At 46.9% G+C, this 10,429-nt stretch overlaps 1 protein-coding gene across 1 annotated transcript in view; it reads left to right on the top strand.

Annotated features, from left to right (window-relative positions):
• The first annotated feature begins 1,996 nt into the window (after window positions 1-1,996).
• TSPAN2 (tetraspanin 2) overlaps window positions 1,997-10,429 on the top strand; it is an 18,524-nt gene continuing 10,091 nt past the window's right edge. Inside the window, exon 1 of the mRNA XM_005428107.2 lies at window positions 1,997-2,094. Within this exon, the coding sequence (XP_005428164.1) occupies window positions 2,046-2,094 (49 nt within the window). The 5' untranslated portion in view covers window positions 1,997-2,045. The remainder of the gene's footprint in view (window positions 2,095-10,429) is intronic.

The following is a 10,429-nucleotide window of genomic DNA, read 5'->3' as shown; positions in this document are numbered from 1 at the left end:
CTGCTCGCTCCTAGGGAGATGCAGCTCTGCCCGGGAAATAAAGCACCGGCTCGGTGTAAGATGACATTGCTGAGCAGAGACAGCATTTGTCTAAACTGATCATTTAAAGTAGCGATCATTTCCCCGGCAACCACGCGGCTGCAGGAGGAGGCTGGGAGAGATTCCCCCAGTACGGTGCAGTGGGCAGAACATTTCACAGCATCACGGTGCTTTTTACTAATGTCATTTCAATAAAGCAGAAAACAGCTGCTACAAGATCATCCTAAGACAAAGTCCTCGCATCACCCCAAGAGATTTAGGGAATGCTGTGTCCATTCTCCCCTCATTGCACCTTTTCAATAGTCTCACAGTTCCACCAGCTGAATTCACGCTTTCTCTTCTCTCACTTTCCCTCATGCACTGTTCTCCCTTCAGCTTTGCAGAAAACAATCAGCAATATTATCTTCTTAAATGTCTTTTTCTTTCCTTCTGATTCACTGGGGTCTTTTTAAAAGAAGCCACAAAGTCATCCTGTTCAGCCTCTCTGGACCAAGCAGTTTTGGGCTTTTGTCTCCTTTATGCTTGAAGCACAGTTAAACCAAAGGCTGTTCCCTCGTGGTGACAGCGCTGCGTGCTCCGGGGACACAGTGCTGCTGTGCTCGAGCTGGTGGGGCAGTGTGATTGCTGCCCAGCTGCAGCTGCAAGGCAGTAGAAGGACAAAGCTTTGTGTTATTTGTTTCTCAAAAGTGACAAGTACTGTGTTTTGTTATCTGCCTTTTCGCTGAGATGGAAGGAACCATCTCCTCAGCTGGCTGGGACATTCATCCTGAACTGCCAGAGGCACTCCACAGCCTGGAGAGGCCCTGGCAGCCCAAGGCTGCCAGCAGGGAGGTCCCCATGCTGTGACAGGGTGGCAGGGGACCCTCATCCTCTGCTAGGTCACATCTGTGAGGAAAGCTGTGATCCCGAGCTCTCCAGCTGTACAACTGCCTGCTGTCTTGGCTTGTGGAGCTGTGCCAATGGATCAAGTGCCAGGGAATGCAGGACAGGTTAGGGGAGCACTGTGCCAGGCTGGCACCCACATGGGAAGCAGCAGGTGTTTGTGAGCCTTGTCCAGGTTGTGCAGGTGCCACAGGCTGAGAATCTGGGCCTGGACAGCAGCAGGGCACTGTGCCTGGTCCTGAGGGATGCTGGAACTGCCTGCAGGACACACAGCTCTGCTCCTGAGGGATGCTGGAGTTCTCTGCCAGGACACACAGCTCTGCTCCTGAGGGATGCCTGAACTGCCTGCAGGACACACAGTTCTGCTCCTGAGGGATGCTGGAGGTGCCTGCAGGACACACAGTTCTGCTCCTGAGGGATGCTGGAGTTCTCTGCCAGGACACACAGCTCTGCTCCTGAGGGATGCTGGAGCTGCCTGCAGGACACACAGCACAGGTGAACAGCACAGGGGTGCTGGAGTTCTCTGCCAGGTCACACAGCACTGCCTGGCAGGCTGATGATCTGTCTGGCACGTGGTGGGGCTGAAACCTCTGACTATAGATCTTTCCCCTCAAACAACATGCTGCGACACTCCTTTGTGACCTGGTCTTGTTCACATTAAAGGGAATTTTTCCTTGCACTTGACAGCATCTATCACTTGTTTGTAATTTCTGTGATCTGAGATATCTACCCAGTAACAATCCTTGTACCTCCTAGTTTTGTTGGGGGTCCCCTGCCCCAGTCCATTTCTCATGACAATTCAGGGCCAGTTTTGATGATTAAATGACTGACAAGGTTTGAGAGTCTCTAGTAAGTTCAGAAGCACCACTGCGCTTAAGAGCTGAAAAAAAGAAGTACATTGCACTGTAATAGGAATTTGTTGTTATCAGACCATGGCAAGTGCTGCATGAATTTTCTGACAGTGCAATTCTGAGCTGTGGGATTTCAAGAAAGCACAAGGTACCAAGACACTGCTGTGATGCTCTGCAGCCTTTGTCACTGCAGCCCTGACTGCTGTGTTTGTGTTGCAGCTGGCAGGACTGGCTGTCATTGCCTTTGGGCTGTGGCTGCGGTTTGGTGGGCCCATGGCAGAGTTTGCTACAGACAAGAAGTCCCCGGAACTTTTCTTCATGGGTAAGTGACAGTGCTGGGGGGCAGCAGCCTCCAGCCTTGGTTACATCCTTGGGCAGGTGACACACCTTGGTCAACAATTTCTGGGCTGACCTACACAAAACTGGATATTCTGGTGCTGTGTGCCATGTGTGTGATGGCTTTTGACCTTTCTCTGCTTGACAGCCACTTCCTTAGACCTAACTAATCTCTTCTCCTGGATTTGATCCAGTCCCCTCATATCCTAAGTGAATTGTGCTAATACTCTCAGAATAGAAGGTGAGACAGGTCAGAGACTTGTGGGGCTCACCAGTATATCCCTCCAGCGTTTTGTGTGCAGCTGCCAGCCCACAAAACAAGTGTCCTTTCAGAACGTTCCCAGAACCAGGACAGCAGCAAAATTCTGCTCAGTGATTCTCCCTGTGGAGGCCTCAGTGGGACCAAAGTGCCAAAGCAAATCCTTCCCCAGCTGAACAGTGATACTACCTGGTGTTCAGTCATCTCAGGAGCTGTTTGCCCAACCTGGGCAGGAATCAGCTAGTTCCTGTGCCCACAGAACTGGGATTAGTCACATCTAATTTTAGCATTTCAGATAACTTTTTTCTCCAGGTGGGATTTCCAGGTGAGTTTTTGGGACTGTACTTCATATTTATAGATACCCTTAAATAGCAGCTGTCTGGGACTGCCAGCAACTGCAGCTGTCTGTCCCTGGCAACTGTAACATACCTTTACACCAGAAAAGTTGGATTTTTTTCTGTTTAATGCATCAACCCTAGAGATGGACCCAATAAAATCCCATTGGTGCAAATATTTTGGTGCAAATGCCAACTGTGTGAGTGAATACCTGGTCCTGCCATGGCCATCAAGCCACTGTGACAGGGTGGAAGGACTGGGAGGTGACAGAGGTGTCCTGCAGCAGTTACCTGTCACTCCAGGATTGCGCAGTTACCTTAAATACCCCAAAGCTCTCAGTGGAGGCTTTGACTCAGATCCACCACAGCCCCAGGCTCAGGTTTCTTTAACATCAGCAGCCAGGCCAGAGGCACAGAACTGCAGCCATGGGAATGGATGGGGAGAATGTGATGTCCAGCAATGTTTCCCTGGGAATTTGTGAGGCTGGATAAAACCACTGAGATGAAAACATTATTTGAGACCTGAGGGTTACTGTAAAACACGCTGCAGCACCTCCACTGACACAGAGAGCCAGGAAGTCATGATTTACTTTTTCTCTTACATCTGAGCTGCTATAACAGCAACATATTAGACACCAACTTCATTTCCAGCTCCACTTTATACCTGCTGAATTCCCTGTGCTGTAGATTGGAATGCTTCCCTCCCTGATCCACTTATGTTTGTCCCAGGAGAGCAAACAAGACAAAATGATGTTCTGGCCTGCAAAATCCAGTGCTGCTGGAAGGCAGAAATTGCTACATCCTGTGCTGTGAATAAGCACCACAGCTCCAGTACAGCCTGGAACACATGGTGTAAACAAGATATTCTTTGGTGCATGTGTATTTAAATCTCCAAAAGATGTAGTCTGCTTCTGCCCTGAATAGAAATTACAAAAGTTGTTCAAAGTTGTTAATTTTGGGAAGTCCTGAGGAATGTTCTTGTAAAAGTTTCATCAGACACCATGACATTCAGCTTTTGGGCTGCCACACGTATTTATAGAGCTGCCTGTTGAAATATGTAACTGTGAGAGGAAGTGCTGAGGAACAGGGCGCAGAGATTTCAGAATTCTTTTAAAGTTGCACTTTGGACTGAATTCTAAAGCAAAGTTTTGCCCTTTTTTGTAATAGGCACTGAACAGAGCATTCCTGTGAAAGAAAACCAAAGAGTTTTCTGCTGCCTCCTTCCCTCATTACAAATCCTGCTAAATGCTGTGACTCCTGAGCATCAGGCTGTGCTGGGGCTGTCAACAGTCTGGGGCCAAGGCCGTGGTAAAAGGACAGGGAGAAGTTCAGCTACAGTGGGTTTGCAGCAGACAAAGCTGCATTTGAAGGTCATGCTGAAGAGCTTTCCCTCTCGAGGAGATTTCAGCTCGGAGTCCCCCCTGGCAGTTGTGTATTGGGCCTTTCTCAGAGTCTCTGGGACTGTTGTTTATTTGGCTCTGTGTGTTTGCTCTCTAACATGCTTTCTGGGTGCCAGCCAGGGTTTTGCATAGGAATTCTTAATATGGAACACTGTGCAGCACACCAGGAGCAGCTGCCCTGAGGGCTGAAAGAGAAAGTAGATCAGCAGTATGATTTAAAATATCAGCATATAGCTATGCATGCAAAAATAATTCCTTTATCTCAGTTCCACTGATGGCTTTTGTGGCTCCTTGTGATAATCCAGGGCCCTGGGATCACATCAACTTTGTGTCAGTGCTTGGAACAACAGTGCAGGTGCATTTGGAGTTTGCTTTGTGGGCTGAAACACTCCAGAATCACCATCTTCTGAAAAACAGTTCATTTTCTTTCTTCTAAAGGGCAGCACATTCTGCTCTTTCTGTACCTGGATTGAGCTGCCAGCCGACTCTAACCAGCTTCTCTCTTCTGCTTCCTTGTGATTGTTTTTTTCCTGGATCTGAAATGTTGGGTTAGTGTAAAATAATTGATAATTCTATCCTTGCATTTTCCATTAGGCCTGAGTGAGTCTCCTTAAATAGCCCTGTTCTTTACCAGCAGCCCAGCTGTCTTTTCTGCCCCTGGAATAGTTCGGGCCATAACTTGGCAACCAGGCCTGTTCATCTTTTCCAGCCACTGAGATGTTTTTGTTGGTTGGAGAACAGCTTACAGGCAGCAGTGCTGTGGGCAAGCACATATGTGTTCCTAGCTTTCTGTTGCTTGTGGTTTTGTGTTTGGTGATCCATATTCCCCGCTGCAGTTTGCAGTGAAAAACCTACAACAGAAAAGGTTGGAATTGGAACACTTTGACCCACGCAGCCTCCAACCATTTTACCAGACACATCTTAGACTGGAGCAGGCTCCTAAAATTGGACATCCTCTCCCTGCAGCTCCCCAGCTTCTGGAGCTCCCTCTACAGTGGGATATATTTGTATGTTACTCCATCTCACAGTACAGTTTTTGTGCCTGTGCTTCAAGTGATGAAGCAAAACTGTGGCTTCCCTGTTCAGCTGCAGTTCAGCTCTGGTAGAGTTCATAGATCCCTCTCTCAGCTGCACTTGAGAGAGAAAAAATGAAAGAAAAAACCAGATAATTTCATCAAAGGTCCGTAGCTGGCAGATACCTTTTTATCTGAGCTGTCTGTGACACTGCGCAGATCAAATGGAGAAAAGATCTGTGGAATTAAGGGAATTCCCTCAGATTGCTCATCCTTATGGAGACTCCTGTACCAAGACTGGGAAATTTTTTACTGGGCAGGAAGGTCTGCAAGAGTCAGAAGGAAATAAGATGCTTGTGGGAACCCAGGGTGTCAGCATTGCTGTCTCACAATTAATTGGTCCTTAATTAATTCCTTGTAGTACTGCTGGTCTTAATTTTAAGAAAAACTGAAGCACAGACCAAGTGCTGCTGAGTGCAAGTAGAGCACTTGTGAAGCAAAAATTGACATGGGGACTTTTTAAGGATCAGTTCCAGTTCCCCATTCTTCCATCTCTGCTTTTGGTGGATAAAGGGCAACAAGCAGGACAAACTCTGTATTCCTCAGAAATGAAGTGCAGAGGGTCTCATCTCTGCCAGCACCAATAAAAGTCAAGTGTGTGTACTCAACAAACCCCCTCAGGAATGGTAACAAAACCTGATGAATGCAAACAAATCAGTCTGGGTGGCTCTTTCTCAGCCCTGAAATGTTGCTTCTCCTGCACAGCCAGAGCTCACAACCCTCCTATGCTCTGATCTGTTCTCTTTGTTTCAGTCCCATGATCCAATCTGTGGTCCAGGCATCCATCAGGGCCAAAACAGCTGTGGACAAAAGTTTTAGGGTGATAGTGGCTTTTCCTTGGGGTCAGTGAGAGCAGGAGTGATGCTGCTGGCTTTGAAAGGTACGTGGATGGAGCGTGCCTTAGGGTATGAAGTCATGTCTGGAGCTGAAGGATATTAGTAGCTTTTCTCCATAGCAGTGGATGCCCATACAAACAGGAGCTGGCTGGAGTTCCATCCATGTGACCTGCTCCTGTGCCTCACTTTGTTCAAAGTTCTATTCATGTATTTTGGAGTCAAGCACTATACCCTTAGTCAACATGATTTTCTCTGCTAAATCCACCACCTCTCAAACTCTACCAGCCTTTAAAATGAGAGCTGTTGGCAAAGCAGCCCCTGTGAAGAGATGTGCAACCACAGGAAGAGCATTAAATGATCTTCCATCATGTATTGGAGAGGCTTTTAGTCTGTACTTAAGACTTTAGCAATGAAATTGTCTTTCTTCCTATCATCTGTGTGCAGCTCTCTTTTTCTGTTGCTCAGGAAGAGTGGTTTAGAAAAGGCTGATAGTGGGCCTGAGTGGAAAATGGAAGCTGCTCACTGGAAATTCACTTGAAAAATATGACACCACCACAACCACCCCCTGAGAAAACCTTACTAAAAATGAAAGTTGTTCCAAAGTCTTCAGTCTCTGTTGTGGATCACAAAACCTTGCAGGAGTTCCTAAGAGTTAGCATTCCCCCTGACAGAATAAAGGCAAGAATAAAGGCAATTCTGACCAAACAAGCTAATTTAGCCTAATGTGACAATCTCTCCATCTGCTTTGGGGTGATTGCTGTATATTTGCAAGATGCTGAGGTTCAGGAGGCTTTTTTTTAAGCATGATAATGCCCTTTATGCTTTTTGCCCATTAAATTGTTCTCCTGGGCGACTTCTCCCAGGCAGTCCCACCCCAGAGCAGCAGCCAAGGCCACAGTTACCCCACTTCCTTCTCCTCCCTCGAGGCAGCTGGAAGCCACCCTGGTTCCTGCTCACTGGTGGCACTGCTGAGCCCTGCCAGCACCCAGGGTGCCCTGAGCCCCCTCGGGGAGCACCCAGGCTCCAGGAGTCCCTGTTCTGCTCAGGCTGCCCAGGCCCAGCCCAGAGCTCACACAGCAGCACTGGGAGCTCCCTGCAAAGAGCCACCTGCAGGAGGTGAGTGGGGATAAACCTGCCACTGGTGCTGCGGGAAGAAAAAGGGCATCAAGGTGCTTCCCATCCCTGATGCCCCCAGGACGTGGCTGGTTACATTAATGTGTAACCCCAGAGGGTGCTGAGGCCCTGGCAAAGGTGCCCAAAGCAGCTGTGGCTGCCTCTGGATCCCTGGAAGTGTCCAAGGCCAGGCTGGACAGGGCTTGGAGCAGCCTGGGACAGTGGGAGGTGTCCCATGGCAGGGGGCTTGTAGCCATGATATTTTCTGAAAAATCCTTTCCTTAGGATTTTTTCTCCTGAGAAGCTGAGAGGCCTCAGGAACAAAATGTAAACAATGGTTATCTGCTGCTGTGGAATGCAACAGGTGGTTCTGTGATTGGTCTCATGTGGTTGTTTCTAATTAATGGCCAATCACAGTCAGCTGGCTTGGACTCTGTCCGAGACAGAAGCTTTTGTTATTCTTTCTTTTTCTATTCTTAGCTAGCCTTCTGATGAAATCCTATCTTCTATTCTTTTAGTATAGTTTTAATATAATATCTATCATAAAATAATAAATCAAACCTTCTGAAACATGGAGTCAGATCCTTGTCTCTTCCCTCATCCTAAGACCCCTGTGAACACGGTCACAGGGGCTGGAACTCCATCATCTTCAGGGACCCTTCCAACCCAAACCATTCCATGATTCCATGATTCCTCTCTTTGGAGCAGCACCCACACTCCAGCATTGCTCAGGCTCCTTTTTCACACAGAGTCTCTTTTAGAGAGCTCTACATGCTCTGAAGCAATTCCTACATAACAAGCAAACCAGTATAACCCATTACAACTCCTGTAAGGGAAATGTCCTGTGCTGTGTTTCTTTCAGACAGAGCTGTAAATACATTTGGACTGTCCACTTTGAAGCCATTGAGAGGAAAGTGTTTTGTCTGCTGGAAAAAAAAACAAACAAACCAGCAACCAAAAAGCCCTCAGGCTCCTTTTTGGGGCTTGTCAGTTCAAAAACATCTTCAGGAGGGTTTGGATTGAGCTGGCTCATGCACACACAGGATTATGCAGTTTCCTAATCTAGAGAGGATTGCAGAGAATCACAAGAGGATTTCAGAATACCAAATGACTATTACAAAGGCAGAAGAAATACAGTATCAACAAAGTGATGCAAGTTGTAACAGATAATGTAAGCAGTACAAACACTGACAGACTTTAGCTACAACCACACAGGAACATGATCTTAGACTCACTATCAGTTGCTCTTGACAAAGTGCTTTGCTTACTGCAGCCAAACAGGCAAATAAATGTCAGGAAATTTGAAGAAAGGAAATGGGAATCCAGTTGAAGAATCTTAATGTCATTGTGTACATTTGCAGCACTCTGTGGTTCTGGTCAAAAAGGATGCAGTGAAAGTAGAAAAAGTACCAAGACATTTGACCATGTGCTTCTGACCACAGTGTGCACTCTGACAGCTCCATGTGAGGAAGTTTTCCCACACTATTCTCATCATTAAATGGTAGAATCCACTGCCATGGGGGTCTGCAAAGTTCAGCCAGAGTAGGACAGCTCCAGCTGGCACAGGTGTGCTGGTGACACAGAGTTCAGAGCAGTCTGTGGGGGTGGCAGACCCTGACAGAGCCTTTGGGAACAGCTTTGGGAATGCATTGCCTCCAGTGAATCTGGGCCATAATTATTTAGGGTTCATGTGAGCAAGATATGTAACAAGGGCTGGTGTTCTGTGGGAAAGGGAGGAACTGAACTGGGATGTTACATTACAGTGGGGCTGCTTTTAAATTGAAATTCAGGATTTGTGCATCAGTAGTAGCCTCCACACTGGCTGGTGCCTCTAATGGTTCCAGGAAGATTAACCAGAAAATCTCTGCTGAATTCACACCAGACACTTAATCAGATAAATCCATTATGCTCAAATTAAGGGTATGTTCCACTTCTCCAGAATTTCATGTCACTTTAGAGGCCTCAGCAGCTTTTCTCCAGTTCTGTAAATGTATTTTATAAATAAATCTACAATGGAAATTTCTAGTAACAAGCCTGTTTCAGGAGCTGAGTTTGGTGCCACACACACAACCGTCCCTGTCTGGACTTTTTTTTTTTTCCGACTCCTACGTGTGTTTCTCATATTTTCCAGGAGTGTGTCTGTGCTAGAAGTTCCTTGGTGCTCTCCTAAGGGCTGGAGAGCCTCAGTCCTTCCATGGAGGAGGACATCTGCCTCTGGGGCTGCAAGGAACACACAAGCCCAGGAAAATCCCTTCAAGCCCTGTCTGGGTCCTGGGCTCTGCTGTTGCTGCTGCTGGGTCCCTCACCCCCAGAACAGAGCTGCTTGTTCTCTCTGTGGAGTAGGAACAGTTGGGGGTTTGTTCAGTGTTATTTACTCAGCCCAAAAGAGAGGGGAAAAAAAAGGAGAATTATTTCAAATGGAAAGTGCCAATAGCAGCCAGGTAAACAAGAAACCCATGTGAAATAAAGCCAGACAGAGACAGGGTGTGTTTGTCTGCTCCTGCTCTTTGGCAGGGATTTGTGCCTCAAACCTTCAGTAAGACTTGGGGAAAAACAAACAAACAAACAAAAGTAGCTCTGGGAGTGGGTTCTGTTCCAGAGTCTGAAATTACATCTCTTCCAGCCCAGGCTGATCCTTCCCTCACTCTTGATATACATAAAAATATATTGCAGCCAGTAGCTATAAAATTCCATCCTTCTATCTGGTCTAAAGAGATGGAATTTTGTATCATTGCTAATCACAGAGGGTTTGTACACTCAGAAACAACACACAGAATCCCTTGATTCTTTTGAAGGTGCTTTTTCAGACTTGCAGGTCTCCTGTCTCCACGTGCAGCCCAAGAAGGGATGTGTCCTTATCTCCAGAGGAGACAATCTCTTAGGGAAGAGCTGTGTGCCACGAGCACTGAGGCTGATCCAGAGATCTGCTGACTTGTGGATTTGCCATTCTTCACTACTGGGAGCCACAGGATGCTCTGAGACTGCCAGATAACATTTTAATTCCCCTTGTAATTGCAAAGCAGAGTCTGCTAGAAAATGGGAATCCCTCCTGTTGGAATTTTCACAAGGAATACCCCCATTTGACAATTTCCTTTCAGGAAAGAATGATTTTCCCCATGGGATTAATCAAAAAAATCAAATATACAGAAAAGCTGCTGCTTTATGGGTTTCCAAATTTGTCTTTGCAAAATAAAACAATGGCAGAAGAAGGGGGTTCTCCTCTTACACACAGTACATTACAGCCAGAAGGGAAATCAGTTTATCAGGTGTTCTCTCACTTGACTCACTGCTAAAAGGAGAAGTCT

Source organism: Geospiza fortis, unplaced genomic scaffold, assembly GCF_000277835.1.
Source record: "Geospiza fortis unplaced genomic scaffold, GeoFor_1.0 scaffold391, whole genome shotgun sequence".
NCBI classification, from domain to species: domain Eukaryota; kingdom Metazoa; phylum Chordata; class Aves; order Passeriformes; family Thraupidae; genus Geospiza; species Geospiza fortis.
Note: the sequence above shows the minus strand (reverse complement) of the source record. Positions and strands in the feature narration are given on the sequence as shown.